At 38.8% G+C, this 19565-nt stretch overlaps 2 protein-coding genes across 11 annotated transcripts in view; one reads left to right on the top strand and one right to left on the bottom strand.

Annotated features, from left to right (window-relative positions):
* LOC136866098 (pre-mRNA cleavage complex 2 protein Pcf11) overlaps positions 1 to 4101 on the bottom strand; it is a 444626-nt gene extending 440525 nt beyond the window's left edge. For all 4 annotated transcript variants that reach the window (XM_067142769.2, XM_067142771.2, XM_067142770.2 and 1 more), the window contains exons 1-2: positions 3966 to 4101; positions 3590 to 3804 (exon numbers count right to left, since the gene is read on the bottom strand). In XM_067142769.2, coding sequence (XP_066998870.2) covers positions 3590 to 3751 — 162 coding nt within the window. In that variant the 5' untranslated portion in view covers positions 3752 to 3804; positions 3966 to 4101. The remainder of the gene's footprint in view (positions 1 to 3589; positions 3805 to 3965) is intronic.
* Positions 4102 to 4298: 197 nt separating this feature from the next.
* The window catches only part of LOC136866097 (ras-related protein Rab-30), a 159326-nt gene continuing 144059 nt past the window's right edge, over positions 4299 to 19565 (top strand). For all 7 annotated transcript variants that reach the window (XR_010859489.2, XR_010859488.2, XM_067142767.2 and 4 more), the window contains exons 1-3: positions 4299 to 4486; positions 4595 to 4697; positions 4799 to 4882. Coding sequence is in view for 5 of the 7 variants with exons in the window: in XM_067142767.2 (XP_066998868.1) it covers positions 4611 to 4697; positions 4799 to 4882 (171 nt within the window). In the remaining 2 variants the exon portion in view is untranslated. The remainder of the gene's footprint in view (positions 4487 to 4594; positions 4698 to 4798; positions 4883 to 19565) is intronic.

Genomic DNA, 19565 nt, shown 5'->3' with positions numbered 1-19565 from the left:
TGTCAAAAGCTTTAGTTTTCTTATTTAAACAGAGTCTCCTAACTTAACCTCATATGTACCATGAAAACATATATCAAGTTCCAGTAGAAAAGTGAATCTTCTCACTATAAATTTAGATGGGAATAGTTTTACCGAAATTTAACCACAGGCAAGAAAATATAATCTGACCTCTAATCAATGATGTTCTGTGCCATATCTTGAACTGTATAGTATTTTATTAACTTCAGTATTAAAATTATACGATTGTTTACGTTAGCCTTTACTTCTAACTATTTATCAACTGCTATCAACCACATTATATACGCATTTATTATGAAAACATGTTCTCTATCATGTTGATTTTACTTTACAAAACAGCAGCCGATGGGTAATTGACTCCAACATCAACTTTGAATGTCAGAGAAAACGATACCGCACCAAAGATGATTGATCGCATTTTGTGGCAAACGTTTCAGTTTTCTTATTCAAACTGTATAACTTTACATCCCACAGCCCAACGTTTATAACATTACAAGGAAGTGAAAATAATGCAAAATCTAACTTGGAATTCTATTTACAGGAGAGATGTGTTCATTGCGATGTGTAGGAATCCACCATCCCGCCCCCAGAATTACATTTACTTTTATAACCTAATAAAGAGCAGCACCCGCCATCGGCTATGGCTCAAATAGCTTCTTGCTATCTCATTGGTCAACGTGCACAAAATGTAACTTCATTGCCATCAATGCTAATAAATACATTGCGTTACGAACCCCAGCTGAATTAAAGCACAAACAAAAAAACACCATGTAAAATAACAATGCAGCTTGTGAATGTCCAGACCAATGGTGTTGTCCAGATCCTATCCTAACCATCTGCACGGCAAGAACCAATCCAGACCAATCGTGTTTCCATGTGAAACTAGGGGCGCTTCGCAGCTTCTAACCGCCCAGACCAATGGTCGGTAAAACTTCCGCAAGCGGGCTGGGTATGGCGTGCCTCACACTCCGCTCGCTGTACAAACGGAGGCTTCGCGGCAGGTGATGCTGTCACCAACTGTTGAGAAAATGTGACGATATGTTACAACCACTAACTTTTTTCTTGCCGTGCGGGCAGCATGCGCCGCGGCGATAGTTAAGAGCCTCTCAAAGGGAGTGTGGTCCCCGAAGGGGGCCACTGTTCTCATGACAGAGCTTGGCCTGGATTTACAAAGATAGGTTACAGCTACTAAATTACATTTTTTTCTTGACGAGCAAGTGTTTTTATTTTGCGCAGGTTGGTGTGGCACACATGCGAACTCTAGCGGACTTCTTCACAGCTGATCGGAGATGGCCAATGGTAGTAAAGATAATGGTGGCAATTTCTTCTTTCATGTTGTCTTGCTTTCAATTTTTCTATATAAGAAAGAATGTCTTTTGGGGTGGGATGGTGAGATTATAGCAAGCGTAGAACGTTCCTTTTCAGTCTTTACTAATGATTACCAATGCCGGCCCACTTGCGGAAGCGCCACCCAATGGTCTTATCCACAGCAAGGATCCTAACCGCCCAGACCAATCGTCTTGTCCAAAGCAAGAATCCTAACCGTCCAAACCAATCGTGTAACAATCACCACCACCACCAGCTATCAAAGCATCTTACTCACTAGTTCCTCAGTACAGAGGTGGCAGCTCTGAGCACCGCTTCACAACATCCTTCCCGAGAAGGCCGTGAACGTGTAAACAAGCGACAGTCGTTTCGCGCGCAGCTGAATGTAGCGAGTACTGGGCTGCGAGAAGTAAAGTAATGATGAGATGAAGACTAATATGAAAAAACACTAATTACTGAAGAAGAATGCAAAAGATAGCGAACCCTACCGAATAGTATACACGCTGGGCGAGACAGGTTAACCATGTGGTGAATGTAAATATTACAGTAGGCAATTAGGTTTAGAGATCACACTCTGCCGATATAAGTCTATTTGAATGACAGGTTGGGATTGGTTGGATGTCTATGTTTCAGTGCATAATCACCAGACAGAGCCAAAATTGGCCAAAACGTCAATTTAGAAGTAAAGCAGGGGTATAGTGCGCATTGGTATCACCCAAATATCACTATAAAATTTGTCACAAATGGAACATAATTGCTTTTAAACATATCAAGTGAAAAATCCCTGGCAAATTAAGAAATATTTGATTTTTGGAGAATATTATGTATACGTACTTTAACACTTTACAAGTACATTTGGTTTTGCGCTCACAGTGACACACGTATGTCTTTTGTCTTACACTTTCAATGATTTCGTGTGTGATATCTGTGTTCACTTAAGTTCTTTGCTTTTGTTTCATTGCTTCACTTATCAAACATCATCATTTCATGAATTGTATCGCGATATGCAATATTTAATAGGTGACAAAATGGTAGGCCAATGTACATAAGAAAAATTCAGTGGACTAGCGATTTACTGGTCCAGGGATCAAGCTACTTTCGTTCGAACAGAAATAAAAATATTTATTGGTCTGTTGACCTCCATTTTGCTGTTTGAACTGGCCGCTCTAGTCATATGGACAAAGATAATGAGAATCTACAGATATAGCACTCCCATTCCACGGTGCTAGCCCTGGACCTGAAGAAAGTAACAAAAGACGGCACCAGCAGCGCAGTACGTCATAAACCCATCCTGTCTACAAGCCTTAAGTATGTTTTCATATTTCTCAAATAACGATGGTATTTCTTAATTTGCTAGGGATTTTTCACTTGATATGTGTAAAAGCAATTATTATGTTCCATTTGTGACAAATTTTACAGTGATATTTGGGTGATACCAATGTGCATCGTACCCGTAAAGCAGTGAGTATAGGCCTGAAAACAACTATGTTTATTTCTGTTAAAATCCATAAAAACTTGAATTTATGCTAGAAAGGACTTCATTAAAGTTACAAATTTTTAATATTTTGAACAGAAATAAACAAATATTTATACATTTCTAAATACTTCTGAGAACTAATTGATAGAATCTGACATTCTTTCAAGATTGTAAAAACTTGTAATATTTTAATCAAGTTGTTTCTTTTTCAGGTATAATTCTATTACTTTAAGTTTTCTTTTCTTAGGTAATTTATCAATTTATTTATTCAAAATCAGTTCTGGTAGACTGAAGAACCTAACGGGTTTAAATTAATCGAGTCTTCAGATATCTCATTATTCTGAGGATTCCACAAATTCTATTTAAAGGAATACATTGACATTGAGTTTACATGATGGAAGTCCTTGCACAATCAGGTGCATTTTAAGGAAATCATTTAAATTCAGTCAAGGTACTGCATAGTAGCCCAGGCTCTACCTAGCCAACAGGTTATGAATCAAACTTGAATGTAATTGTACTACAGAGAAAACTGTCAACCATATGTTGCACTTCAGAGAAAACTGTGAACCATATGTTGCAAGTCACAAGAATGTTCCTTAAATTAAGAACAGATAGTTTAGAGACAGGTTAGAGCGGTGAGCTTTAAGTGAAATGCACGTAGATGTAGCAAAAGAAATGGGCTAAATTACCTATGCACATTCCAACACACTGCCTAATTAAGTTACAAACCCTCCACAAAATGCGACATTTCAGATCAGATATATTAACCTTTTGAAGATGTTTTTCCACAGCCTGGACGATTGCAGGAGCATGATCAATATTCTCGTCGGCGAGAATTGTGAGCATGTTGATAAGAGGCTTGCTGTTTGCCACCAAATCCGACAAGGAAGATGCATATTCCTCAGCCACAACGTTCGACTCTTGGGTCATCTTCCTTATCTTGATCCAAACTTGTTAAGTAAATTTCACACCATTACAGGAAGCTGTAAATCAGTTCAAAGAAAACTAAACGTGCTGAATCACATGCCGAAAATTTCACTATGAAATAAAATTACCACCAAACGGCCATTAACTGGGCCTGAGAGATATAACTGCATGTCACAGATTGTGATAACGTTACTATACGAAGACAGCTGGTACTTACGATTCATATCTATAACAACGTCGAGAGGTAACGCCAAAAGTCACAACCATCAGAACTTATGTTTCACGACAACACGTACGCACTTCATTATAATTACATCACCCACATATTAACTGAACTGATCGAAAATCCCTAAAATGGCTTCTTACGTTGCATTCATATCTATCTGAGCTGCAACAAGTATTACGATTGGACAGATCAGAGATCAACAGGAAAACAGTTCCTAACAGTAGCCAATCATAGCTAAGGTAATTCAGTATAAAACACACATGCGCTATACCACGATGTTCAGATAATTACATATTACTCCGATAGAGGCCAGTAGTAGTGTATGTCAGGTGATAATGACGGATGTGGATTGTCCCATCTGATTTTTTTCCGCAAGAAAGAGGCAGTGGAGCGGAGTACTTTTGTATAAAAAAAATAAATGTATCAATATGAAATATAGTACGATGGGAACAGATAAACGTTTGTTTATTACATGGTTGTAATAAACAGTGTGTTACGTTCTCGCAGCTGATGTAAGTGGTGAAATCCTCAGAGAACTGAATTGTTTGAATGCCTTTCACATCTGTCCCCTTTCGTTACGTTAAAGAAAATTTTACCTCCACCGTTTGTTGATGTTTCAGGTAACAACCACACTCGATGGAAGATTACAAGTTTCTATTCAAGGTAGTCCTTGTTGGAAATGCTGGTGTCGGTAAAACTTGTCTTGTGCGACGTTTCACGCAGGTAAACAAACTGACTGTACATTTTTCCTCGCGTTGGTCACTCATTGACCCTTTGCAATAGTTTTACTGTACAATTATAACATAATCTTATTTGACTTTTAGGGCCTATTCCCACCCGGACAGGGAGCAACAATTGGCGTCGATTTTATGATCAAGACGGTGGAAATAGATAATGAAAAAGTGAAGGTATTTCATCTTGTTGATTGTCAGTAGCAACTTCAATTTTGCTGTGTGATGAAGTGAATTTCTGAAGATCTGTATCATTGGAGTAGTGCACACTGCATATACACTGGCAGTACGAAATGCTTTAAGAGTAATGTATCATTATACAGAGGATTGTTGCTAAATGTGACACCAGTGAGTTCAGTTACCACGGTAGTGCTGAAACTGATTAACTTTTATTTTTTCTAGTAAGGTAGTTTTCATGCAAGTTATTGCCAATGATGAAGGTAGAACTCAGATGTTTGATTACAACGCACCATGATTTTCACTAGATATCTCTTGTCATTGCACTAGTAGAGAGCATTTCTACCGACCTAGACTGATGCAACTTGACAACTTGTTTCATGGTGTTGTTTGAGTCATCAGTCCACAGACTGTTTTGTTGCAGCTTTCCATGCCACCCTATCCTGTGCTAACCTTATCATTTCTACGTAACTACTCCATCCTACATCTCCCCTAATCTGCTTGTCATATTCATACCTTTGTCTACCCCTACCGTTCTTACCACCTGCACTTCCGTCAAAAACCAACTGAACAAGTCCTGGGTGTTTTAAGATGTGTCCTATCATTCTATCTCTTCTTCTCGTCAAATTTAACCAAATCGATCTCCTCTCCCCAATTCGATTCAGCATCTCTTCATTTGTGATTCGTCTCACCTTCAGCATTCTTCTATAACACCACATTTCAAAAGCTTCTATTCTCTTTCTTTCTGAGCTAGTTATCGCCAATGTTTCACTTCCATACAATGCCACGCTCCACATGAAAGTCTTCAAAAACATCTTTCTAATTCCTATATCAATGTTAGAAGTGAGCACATATCTTTTCTTAAGAAAGCTCTTCCTTGCTTGTGCTAATCTACCCAAGTAACAATATTCATCTACTTCCTTTTAATTAAAGACTTCATTTCCTAATTGAATATTTCCTGCATCACCTGAATTTGTTCAACTGCACTCCATTACTTTTGTTTTGGACTTAGACCTATCTATTTTCATCTTGTACTCCTTACCCAAGACTTCGTCCATACCATTCAGCAGCTTCTCGATCTTCTGCAGTCTCAGATGAAATAACAATATCACCAGCAAATCTCAAGGTTTTGATTTCCTCTCCTTGGATTGTGATTCCCTCTCCAAATTCCTCTTTGATTTCCTTTACTGCCTGTTCTATGTAAACATTGAAAAGGAGAGGGGACAACCTGCAGCCTTGCCTCACTCATTTCTGGATTGCTGCTTCTTTTTCAAAGCCCTCAATTCTTATCACTGCAGACTAATTTTTATACAGATTGTAGATAATTCTTCGTTCTCGTTATCTGATCCCAATCGCCTTCAGAATCTTAAATAGCTTGGTCCAATCAACATTATCGAATGCTGTTTCTAGATCTACGAATGCCATGTACATGGGCTTGTCCTTCTTGTACCGGTCCTCTAAGATCAAACGTAAAGTCAGGATTGCTTCACGTGTTCTTATATTTCTTCTGAAGCCAAATTGATCATCTCCCAACTCAGCTTCAACTTGTTTTTCCATTCTTCTGTAAACAATACGTGTTAAAATTTTGCAGGCATGAGATACTAAACTAATAGTGCGATAGTTTTCACACCTGTCGGCACCAGCTTTCTTGGGAATAGGTATAACAACATTCTGCCGAAAATCGGATGGGACTTCTCCTGTCTCGTACATCTTGCACACTAAATGGAATTCCATTAAACTATGGTTGAATATGGCATAAATGAATTTGAAGAGTTCCCTTTAACAAGATTCCAATACAAATGTATAAAATTACCACTTAATAGTGGCAATGATTTTTATTAGTTCTCAGTCATACCTGTCCTTGTTGTATTTTGGTATATCTGAAGTCATCTCTTTTCAGCTTCGACTCAGTTACATTTTAACTGTATTTTAACTAGGCCTAATTGCTTTTGGCAGACTGAAGAACCTAACATTTATTTTTTTAAATTCTTAATATAGGTAGCTTTGTTTACTCATCCTAGGTTGATGAAACTTGCACTTAGACTTTCACCAGTATATCTGAACAATTTATAAATTTAATTTAGGTATTTCTGTAAATCATTACAAGAAAATAAAAATGTATGCATTGGTTGTTGAAAACAATTAGGCCCATGTTAATTAGTTAGTTAGTTGCAATAATAATAATATTGTTTGTATGTTCCCCTAATTTCTTTTGTGGTTTTCGGAAATGCTGAGGTGTTGAAATTTTATCCCGCAGAAGTTCTTTAAAATGCCAGTAAATCTACTTACAGGAGACTGATGTATTTGAGCACCATCAAATACCACTAGATTGAGCCGGAAATGAACCTGCCAATTAGAGCTCAGAAGACTAGCGCTCTACCCCCTGAGCTGCACAGCCTGGCAGTCGATTATCCTGATCAACAAATCATATGCTATACTTCAAGGATTACACATTTTAGAATTCACATATTCTTTCGCACCTTCCCTCCCAAGATGCCAGTGAATACTTTGCCTGATATACTAATCGGTGAGATACCTCGATGGTTGTTGCAATCCTTCCTGTTCCCTTGCTTATTGGATAGGTGCAGTTACTGCTTTTGTCCAATTTGAAGGTACCTTACCAACACTCCATGCTAATATTACTACTCTATGAATCAGTTTCATCCCTGCCTTCCCACTATACTTCGCCATTTTAGGTCTAATTTCATCTATTCCTGCTGGTTTATGTCAATGGAGTTTATTTACCATCCTTTCCACTTCCTCAAGTGTAATTTCACCAACATCATTTTCTTCTTTCCCACGAGCTTGGTTGTTTGCAACACCACCAGGAAGATTTCCTTTTACGTTGAGATTTTCAAAATATTCCCTCCACCTGTCCAGTGTTTTCCCTAGGATCTGTTATGAGTTTACCTGAATTACCCAAAACACTGTTCATTTACTTTTTCCCTCCCGTCCTAAGGTTCTTTATTACCATCCAAAAAGGTTTCCCTGCTGCTTGACCTAGCCTTTCCATGTTATTACCAAAATCTTCCCACGACTTCTTTTTGGATTCAATAACTATTTGGTTTGCTCCGTTTCTTTCATCTACGTACAATTCCCTGTCTGCATCAGCCCTTGTTTGGAGCCAATTCTGATAAGCCTTATTTTTACGTTTACAAGCTGCTCTCACTTCACCATTCCACCAAGATTCCGTTAATTGTGCACACTGATCAATCCAATCAGCGTGTCAGAGTAGGGATCGAATAGCTGAAATACTATGATGAACCAGAATGTTATGTATCAGCAGGATCAGAAAACGTATGAGCGAGAGGTATAGTATGCTAGAGAAGAAAGTTATCTAACCCCACTGCTATTTCCCGCCAATATTCAGGCAGGCTGTTATACTCGGTACTCAGCAGTAACCCCATCTATCGGAGATGGGTGACGGCATAAGAGATAAATAAAATCACAACAAACAATGGTCAGCGTAATGTTATTGTTGATCAATTTTACAAGATTTAGATGTTGTAGGCCCTCACATTCAGTTTTCTTCAAACTCTCAAATACCACTCTTATCATAGTTGGTACGGTAAAACTGTATAAAACATAAATGATCAGTATTTGTCATCATCATCATTTCTTCGCTCCAGCAAGCTGGGTGCGGTTGTGTACGAGCCGCCTCCAGTTTGTTCTATCCATCCACAGATGCTGCTCATATATGCGACTCCAGTTCACATCTCTAATTTCAAGGTCCTTCATTATTTGTTTTTCCCAAACATCGTGAGGTCTTTGTCTTGGTCTCTTCCCAGGAACATTGTGGTGAGGATTTGTATTCCCTATAAATTCCGTTGTGTAGTACTTTTCGATAGGACCAATAACACAGGTATTTAAGAATTAATTTTTAGGTTCCTTCCCCTAAACTACCACTTCATCCAGGGTGAATAATGTTGTTTATAGTTTAGACTGTAGTTTCTTATTCCCCATCTCTATATACCAATTTTCACTAAATTCTGTTTACCCATTTTCTCATGGCTCTGCGTTGAATTGGACTTAGCAACAAAATACAAATTCATAAATATCTCTGTTATCATAGTCTGTACGGGAAAATGTTTAGGATATAAATGATCGGAAATTTTCTTTAGACTTTACTTATGCAGTATTTATCGATAGGACCACAAATAACATAAATATTCGAGAATTACATTTTAGGCCTTCCCCTAAACTACCATTTCACTCAACATGAATAAAATTATTTATAGCCTAGATTGTAGTCTCATTTCTCAACTTTACATACCAATTACATTAAATTCTCTTCTGCAGTTTTGTCGTGATGCTTGTACTTACATACATAGCCTACATACAGACAGAAATTATGGAAAAGTAAAAAGTGCATTTCCTTGTTATTGTGGACGCTATCGATACAGAAATACCATTCTTTTTAAATTCTGAGCAATCTACAGACAAAACTCGTATTTTATATATATATATATATATATATAGATTTCTTAAGCCAATGCCTATAATCTGGGGGGGGGGGGGGAGTATGCCGTATTCCCGCTTCCCGCGCATTTGGTGGCAAATGAGTCAAGTCTAACAAAACGTCAGTGGGAAGATAGTGAGCTTTGAACTCGCCCCTCGCTTTGAAGACTTGGTTGTGTTGAGTTTGTGGGGATTGAGGTCTGTGTTATAAAATCTAACTTACCGGTGTAAACACTTAAACCTCACTACATAGATTACCATCGATTCTCGAAGAATGGGGCACTCCAAAATACATGAGCAGCTCAGTGAAAGCAAATGAAAAGATAAATATTAATAATGCAAGAATATGTTCAGAACATTTTCTTCGGGATGATTATGAACTAGACTTGAAAAATGAATTACTGGGTCTCCCGATACGGAAGATATTGAAATCGGACGCTGTTCCTTCCCAGAAAATACCGAAATGTCATGGAAATAAAACTGAGGCTAGTGCAGTAAGTTGCATTCAATTTCCTTAATCTTAACTTTATTTTATGTTTTTAAATTTAAAATTACATTTCAGACTTGAAATGCTTGTTATTAAGAGTAACATGCTCAGAAACCAACAATACCTTTTTTTTCTGTTTAGGTTATAATGGAGCAAGAACACTGCATTGACACGATCAGTTAGGAAAAGGGCCGTAATAGCATTCGATATCTCCGAAGAAACTGAAACTAGTCTAGGCAACCAACACAGAACCCGCTCCTCATCCAGATATATTAATGAAAGGCCAGGAAATTTTGGAGCTAAATTAAGAAGTAGTGATTCTGCGGAAGAAAAATAATCTTCTGGAGCAAAAAATTGCTGCTGTGAGGAAAGTTAAATGTAAGAAACACGTGATATCTGCCAAGACCTATGCCTTACAAAATGAGATGTGAAACTATAAGTAAAGAAGTAATGGCAATTTTGTCCCAGTGTTTTACACCAGGTCAAACACGATGTATGCTGAAAAGGAAAAAGTGTCAGGTGGAGCCCTGGAGATATTGCAAATGCACTCACTTTAAGAGCGTTTTGCCCCAATGCGTTCGCTTATTTGAGGAAAAGGAAATACCCTTTACCCTGCCGGTCAACTCTTCAGAGGTGGACAAAAGAGTTTAAATGCAGACCGGGCATTTTGAAAGAAGTGTTAAATTTAATCAAAGCTAGGTCACAAATGTTTAAACCATTCGAGGCAATGGCTGTTTTAAGCTTCGATGAAATGAATATTGACGGTCGCGTGAGTTATGATTCATCCGGGCAGCACAAAAATGTTCAGGTGGCGATGATCCGCAGTTTATTTTCAAAATGGAAACAGCCTGTGTGTTATGACTTTGATTTTACGATGAGAAGCACGTTGTTGTAAACAGTTATCAAAGATCTTGAAGGAGCTGGAGTGTGTGTCGTTGCTGTTACTTGCGACATAGGGGGGAAAAAAGTGCCAAAGTATGGAAAGAACTTGGGGTATCTACAAGCAAGACATATTTTTCCAACCCTGTGGACAGTAATCGGGAAGTATGGGTGTTCTTCGACGTCCCTCACTTGTTAAAAAATTTCCTTGATGATGGAATCACTTTGCCAGATGGGACTACTGTGACAAAGACTCTAATAGAAGATCTCCTAAGGCATCAGAAAAGTGACCTTTCAGTCGTACACCATATATCAGAAGTTCACCTGAACGTTACTGGACGTGCTCGTCAAAATGTCAGAATGGTTGCACAGCTGTTTTCACGTAGCACTGCCCAAGCAATTAAATATATTCTACACAAACATAATGGGGGAATATTATTGAATTAATAAATGATGTATTCGATGTTTTGAACTCAAGGGTCCCTAACGACGAAAAAGCTTCCCTTAGAAGTAGTTATGGCCTTAAACATCCAAGTCAAGAAAACACTTTAAGAAGATTTTTTGACATTTGCTCGAGTATGCGACTGGGGAAAAGCAGCAGTCTCCTTCCATTCCAGAAAGGGTTTTTAATATCCATAAACTCCCTTATTGGACTCTTTGGAGATGTGAAATGCATTTGGGCAAAGTACATTTTGACTTCCAGACTGAATCAAGACTGCCTGGAAAATTATTTTTCTAGACTTCGAAGTATCTGTATATTTTATAACAATCCCACTAATTTCGAAGTGAAGAACAGAATGCGCCTCGTAATACTAACTGGGAACGCGAACGACAGGCCTCTATCTCGTGAAGCCTCTGTTGCTGAAGACAGAAGTCAACTGTCTACATTTTCTGACCCCCCCCTCTGACACCTGACGAAGGAACTGAAGAAGAATTTCAGAATTTCCTTTCCAGCGAACTTTGCATCAAAATAACCTACAACCCATCCGATGTTTTGAGTTTTGATAGAAATGAAGAAAACTTGCTACTTGATACCGACCTAAGCAGTTTAACGATGTCCCACTGTCGGCAGCCGTGAAGATGGTTTTCCGTGGTTTTCCATTTTCACACCAGGCAAACGCTGGGGCTGTACCATAATTAAGGCCACGGCCGCTTCCTTCCAACTCCTAGGCCTTTCCTATCCCATCGTCGGCATAAGACCTATCTGTGTCCGTGCGACGTAAAGCAAATGGCAAAAAAAAAAAAAAGTTTTACGATTCCCAATGAAGATGTAACAGACGATGCTTTAAAATACTTGGCAGGTTACATCGCCTACAAGTGTAGAAACATTGACAGTTCGTTGGGAACAAAAATGGATATCTCGTCTTGATCCGAAAATATCCTCTGAACAAGACTGGATCACTATTATTTCTAAAGGTGGCCACACTTCTTCCCCTGAGTAGTTGGCTACGACAGTGGAGTTTGAAGTTATTTTTGCTTCCTTCCAAGGACACTGTATTTGAAGGTGCTACAAGGTAATGGAAACATTAACATCAACTATACACTCGAAATTTCCCGAAGTTGATAGGAAAATCATTGCCTTATATGTAAGGACGAGGACTTTCATTCGCATCAGACTTTTGAACAAAAAGGCCAAATTGGAAGCAATGAAGAAGAATGCTCTTTTTTGCTTAACTAAGGCTTACGAGGCTGGCACATACATTATGCACTGTAATTTGCCCTACGATAAATATTTTATATTTTTCTCTTATGCATTAAACATATTCATGAATTAAATATATGTTCCAAGTCATGGAAGAAAAACATTCCAGTTTGAAAGCGCAAAAGAAACGATAAATACTTGCATTCAGCATTTCATGCAATATTACAGACAGATGTGTTCTTCCCCATGACATCACAAGCCACTGACCAGTGGCAGCACACATGCCCGGAATGGCCTACCTGTTGAGTATTCTAAGTTCCTTGGCCTACAATATGCAGATCTGTCAACAAAGAGCTAGCCAGGCTATCAAAAATTTCTCTTTTAATTTTCTGTATGCCTTGTTACTCGCTGAAATACAGGCTTACCTTTCCTGAAACCATTCTGGACATCCTGCCCATCTGCAAGTAGTTGCAGAAATTTCTCTAATATTGTTTTCAAAATATGACTTTTTTTCCTCACCTAAAGGTCTAAAAACTAAGTTCACAGTTACACAATCTTTGTTTTCTTCAAAGAAGTTCCTTTGTTACATTTACACATTCTTCTGATAATAGTGAATTCTTTACTGACCCTAACAAAGAATGAATTACATTTTTACATTCACACCCCTCTTCAGTTCTATTTTCAGCTTCTTATATTCAAAGTAAAGGGGATGGAATATTCATTAAGTCATATAACCTTAAAGCATAAGTTGACACAGGGTATTATACACTTTTCTTGAGGAACAACCCCCTCCCCCCTCTCCCTCTCTCTCTCTCTCTCTCTCTCTCTCTCTCTCTCTCTCTCTCTCTCTCTCTCTCTCTCTCTCTCTCTCTCTCACGTGCTCCTAAAAACATTTTGTCTTCCATCATTCTAAGAAAAATAACTTAATACTTAGATTAGGACAAATATTTAATGGTGAAAGAAGGAAATATGATATTAAAGATTAAGTACCATAATACTGTATATACTGAGAAATTTGAAGAACTTACCTCAAGTGATAGTTTGTAAGGTGGTAGAGCAGCAGAGGTTTCCCGTAGCACTTTTGCTGTTAAACAAATAGCGTCCCTCCTCACTTCTATCATATGGTTTACATGACCACTGATACAGAGAATTTCACCTTTTGAAATTGCATTTCCTGTCAAATACCTGCTCTCTATATGCAGAAAACTGCAAGTAATTTCTACATACCACTTGTCTGCTGATAAAGTCTCTCCTCTTTTTAATTATGAATCAAGCCATGGAGTGGCATCTCCAGTGTGATTTCCTGATGCAGGCACAGTGCAGGTGGTTACCTTCAGCTTTGATGAGGCAGTGGGCCAGGAGACACAGCTGTGTTATTCTCGTTTACATAAGGGAGTTAGTTGATTGAACTTGTTGCGTCAGCAGGTGATAGGGATGGTAGCAGGTATTAGCTTTAAATACAAATTACCTCCCCTCCTTCACCCTCGATCTACTGGCACTCCCAGGCGAGTCACCAACAGTAACAGCCGCTGCTCATGTTGTCTTCCCCACTAGTAGACTCAATACAAAGGACCCAGGTACATTCAAATTCCATGATCTGCTTGCATCTTCATACTTCAGATAACTAGTTGAATGTGAACAGGGCAGCTGAGTTGAATCAACTGAGAAGTAGTAATAGTGAGGGAGAAGGAGAGAGAGAGAGAGAGAGAGTGTGTGTGTGTGTGTGTGTGTGTGTGTGCGCGCGTGAGATTACATCATCTTTACATTTTTCCATTTACGTGAGATGTTCCTTCTTGCAATGTTGGTGAACTGCATATCATCTCTTATCCGGTACAGTCAGCATGTTTCAGGTTGCCCTTGAGTTCAGCTACCCTTCACGTTCATTTGAAGGGCAGTCTTTACATCTGAGATTTTACAGGTACGGAGTACATGCCCATACCATCACAGACATGATTCACGCATTTTCTCTGTTGATTGGGGCAACCTTGAATTTCTTTTACACATCATCATTCTTAATATGGTCTAGTCCAGTCAAGCCATTTGACCACTGCAACATTTTCGTTTCCATTGCATGAAGTGCCTATTCATGCTTCAGTGTTGTAGGCCAGCATTCAGCTCCATAAAGCACTGGTCTGATCAGTCTGCAGTAGACTTTAGATTTTAGGTGCAAGGGATTTTTGTTACCGCTCAGGACTCTTGTAATCTGGCACCATTTCTTCCATGCAGCACCGACTCTTGTCTTGACATTGAGAATCGTACTGCAGTCCGAGGTGTTGCATGACGCTAAGTATTAGAATTTTATCACTTTATTAATTTGAACCCCACACAGAGCGATCATGCTATCAGTTTGGTTCCTGCATTCCAGGTACTCAAGTGTTCTTCAGATTAAATTTCATCCCAAATTCTTCAAAACACATCTTGCACTCTTGTACTGGCTGTTCAAGACCCTTATGTGTCTTGTTAGCTAGCATGACGTCGTCAGAGTGTACTAACTTGTAAGGTCCACGAATGTCTTGTCTGGATGTCATTTGTGATGGCGTTCATGTAGAGTATGAAGAGCAATGGGGACAAGACTGATCCTTAATGGTCACCGACATTGATTTGGAAGGTACCGGACATTCCTGCTGCACAACGTACTGAACTGGTGGATTTAATAATGTACAGAAGTTTTACCCAGTTGACATAGGTTTCCAGTACATTGTGTAGTCTCATAACCAGCCAAATGAGATCGTGTGGTACTCTGTCAAACGCCTTCTCCAAATCGAGAAAGGCCAAGTGAACTGCCTTCCTTTTCTCGTCGTGTCTTTTCATCAGTAGACAAAGTGCATAGATGGCATCCTTTGTTTTGCTGTTTTTAACAAAGTCACATGGTTAGATGAGCTAGTGGTGATGTTTTGTAATCTTGCTTCGAGAATACGTTAAAATATTTTCATAGTATGGCACGAGGCGGATTAGCCTATAATTTGAGCAATCATGTGTGTCTCCTTTTCCTTTCCAAAATGGAATTGTGATACTGGTCTGCCAGGCCTCTGGTACTGTGTCCTCCCTAGTAATCTTATTGAAGAACTCCGTAAGCCATACTACACCTCGTTCTCCAAGATGATTCCATACTTTGGTCAGGATTTCATCTACTCTAGGGGCTCTCCCAGGCTTAATTTTGTTGATGGCAGTGGAGACTTCTTCTGTCTTGATAGTGGGCATAAGGCCGTGAACAGGGTCAGCTCCTAGTGGAGGAGGGGGGGCGAAATCCTTATTACATGTATCCTCAGAATACTCCTTCCAGCAATGTAGTATGTCATGTCCCTTGTGTAGCAAGAACCCATTTTTGTATTTGACATTGATAACATGACTTAGATCTTGTGTGGCATGAACCTGGTCAAGTTTATAGATTATATTTGTGCTACCAGGCTTATCCAGCAATGTTAAACCTTGCCTGCTTCCTACAAGAAGTCAGTGCTTACTCCCTACCCACTCCTTTGTTACATGGCTTGCCTGCTTCCTCCAGCAAGTCAGTGTTTGTTCTACATCAGACATTACAGATTTACTGAGATTGCCTGTGGTCCTAAGTGAACTTAAACACATCATATCATGACAAGATGATCAAAACCATAAATTTTGTTATTATATGTAATTTAATGTTTTAATTATTCCTGCAGCATTGTCTTTGTTATAAATATGTTTTAGTTATCACATAAACTGTTTAATTTTTATTGGGCTGAAGATGGCCACTAAGTGGCTGAAACTACTTCAGACTGATATAATATCACTTACTTGATATATTGCATCGTCAATTTATTTCTTATCATTGCTCTTCAATACAGAACAAAAATGAAATTTATAGCTTATAAGGTCTCTTAGTCTCGTCATCCAGTAGTCAATTTGGGACATTTGGCTGCCACATTAGTGAGGTATTTGTTACAGACAGATCCCATGCTTTAGCAAATTCTAGGATTTGAATGCCATCATTGTTTCAGCAACCATATCCATGGCTTCCACGGTTTCGTTCAAATCCATCCCTTGCATGACCAATATGTCCAGTAAGATCTCTGCTAATGAAAATAATTGAATCGGTCTTTTTATAAATGGCACTTGTAAACAATTGCAGCTACATCCCATATCAAGGTGTCAATCGACGCAGGAGGCTCCATTTCATAGTAAATATATCAAGTTATTGCCCATATGAAACATAACGGCAAGGCTATCAGCCTTCAAATTACCAAAATGTTCACTTGTAAACAATTGCAGCTACTCCTCATATCCAGTGCTACTTTGGCTATTTCGCATTTTATAGTGGCACATGCGACCAAAAGTCACAGCGCAGAACTGTACGTCAAGGTGAAATACTTAGCACGAGAGTTTATGCCTAAGACTCAGATTATTAAGGATGACCAAGGGAATATCATCACAAATACAGCGGGCATCGCCAAAGTATGGAGAGAATACTGCATCAAGCTGTTCACTGTTGACCCACAACCAATGCCAGGTCACCAGAGCCCAACAGACTTTGAACCAATGAACCTTAGAGAAGAAGTGGAACATGCAATAAAAAAGCTCCAGAACCGGAAAGCACCAGGTCAAGATGGAATCACTGCTGAAATCCTAAAGAACATGGGTGACCTAGGTGTAGACATCCTCCATAAATTATGTCAGAAGCTATGGACTTCTGGAAATTGGCCGGACCAGTGGTGCCACTCTGTCTTCGTACCACTGTTAAAGAAAGGTTCTCCACTTGACTGTGCAAACTATTGAACGATAGCCCTCATCTCCCATGCCAGTAAAATCATCCTCACGGTGCTGGACGAGAGGCTGAAGACCTTCTTACTTCCACAAATCTCAGAGGAACAAACCGGCATCACAGTTGGTGGCAGGAAAATTAACAATCTCAGATATCCGAATGACACTGTGATAATTGCAACAGATGATCATGAACTAGAAGCCATCATGCGGAGGTTAGACGAGTGAAGCAGAGAATATGGTCCGTTTTAATAACAACAGACCTGCCATAACAAGAATTGCGAATTATGAGGTTGTCAGTCGCTTCGAGTATCTAGGATCTATTGTCACAAATACTGGGGACTGTGAACCTGAGATCCGCAAGCGCATTGCGATTGCAAGAAATTCAACAGCAAAACTTACTCGCATCTCGAAGGACACCTCCATCACTTCCAAGGCAAAGCTCACCCTCATTCGAACTCTGATCTTTTCTATCGCAACCTATGTAGCAGAAACTTGGACGATGAAGACGGCGGATCGCTGCAAGATTGATACTCTAGAAATGTGATGCTATAGAAGATTGCTGCGAATACCATGGACAGCACACCGTACTAATGAATCGATCCTGCAACAGCTCGGCATCAGAACAAGTCTGTTGACCCTTATCAACCAAAAACAACTCGGATATTTTGGACATACTGTCAGAAGACAGGAGGCAATGGAAATAGTTATCATAGAGGGAAAAGTCGAAGGTCGAAGACCTAGAGGACGTGCACCGTTACGATGGATGGACCAGATCAAGAACTTGACCAGGATGAGCTTACAGAAAGCACGTCACCATGCCCAAAGCAGAGACTCCTGGAGGAAGATCGCCAAAAGGATTGTCGTGCGATGCCACTACACCTTTACGAAGGGTTTGACTAAAAGAGAGAGAGAGAGAGAGAGATTATAAGCATAAATATGACTTATGTTTAAAAGGGCATCTGTAACACGTTCATTTGCCTTGTAACAATTGAAAATCAATTTTTGTTTTAAATAGTCGTTAGTCACTGACATACGCCCTTTTAACACTGAACGGTTGGCAATGGTCCGGTGAGTGCAAACAGTTGAAGAGCTGACTGCCACGTGCCTAGTGTCTTCAGAGTTTTTGGTTTATTTACCAGGAGCAAAATGTGTGATGATGAATGTGTTCACAGTGATGCTGAAGATAAAACATAATTGACGAAGTTTTAATCCACCTACTCAATACTATACAATAATTAATACTTTATTAATGGTAATACCATTTTACATAACAGTAGAGTAGAATAAACAAAACAAAACACACTAAAAAGAAAGTTCAATGGAGTATAAGTAGAAAAATATGTACAGATATATACAGAGGTTATATTACAAGTAATCACAGGAAAGTAATAGTCAGATTTGGAGATTATGTAAGTGATTTCTCAATTTTGACAATGAGCACTTAAATATATCAATATCCAGTTTGTTTAGAGATCTTGACATTCGTTCAATTGGCCCATTGAATGCGTAGTTAGTTCTATGCCAATTTGTAGACAATGTATTCTTGAACCTTGTGCGTCTGTCTGGTACATGTATGTTAATTTTTGCAAGGAGTTCTGGACAATTCACCAAGGAATGAAGCAATTTACGAATGAAGAGTGTATCCAATAATTCACGGCGTTGCGACAGGCTATGCATATTTGACTGTTGTAAGGATGTATAATCAACTTTATCATATGAGAATCCTGCTCTAAATGAATATAAACGAAGAAATTTATGTTGTACTGAATCTAATCTATGGATAGAGGTCTGATGAGAAGGGTTCCAAACAGGTGTACAGTATTCTAGTATAGGGCATACCATACACACATACAGCAATCGATAGGTAGCTAAGTTTGAAAATTGTCTAGAATATCTAGTAATGCAACCCAATCTTTGAAATGCTTTCTTACAAATATTTTCAATATGTTCATTAAACGATAGGTTATAACTGAATAAAACACCAAGGTCATTAAATTGTGAAACAGGAGTTAGAATGTTATTACTAAATTTGTACTTGTATTTCTTCTTGTTTTTACAAAACGATATTATTTTACACTTCTCATGATTAAGTTTCAACCCATTTTGAATGCAATACTTTTCCAGATGATGTAAATCTTCTTGAAGTTTTAAACAATCAAGTGGACAATTTTTTTTGCATAAAATTTTTTGCATCGTCAGCAAACAAAAGCAATTCAGAATTCTTAAGTATAATTTTAATGTCATTTATGTAGAGAGTAAAAAGTAAGGGTGCAAGGTGAGACCCTTGAGGAACTCCACTGGTAAAAATAATAGGTGCAGAAAAAAGATTCCTTATTTTAACAATCTGCAGGCGATTTTTAAGATACGATTCAAACCATGAGAGGAGAGGCCCATTAATTCCGTAGCCTGTTAGTTTTTGCAGCAAGATATCGTGGTCGACAGTGTCAAAAGCTTGGGAGTGGTTCTCTATTGCATCCAAC

Source organism: Anabrus simplex, chromosome 3 (assembly GCF_040414725.1).
Source record: "Anabrus simplex isolate iqAnaSimp1 chromosome 3, ASM4041472v1, whole genome shotgun sequence".
Taxonomy (NCBI): domain Eukaryota; kingdom Metazoa; phylum Arthropoda; class Insecta; order Orthoptera; family Tettigoniidae; genus Anabrus; species Anabrus simplex.
This window is presented reverse-complemented; position numbering and strand designations above follow the sequence as displayed.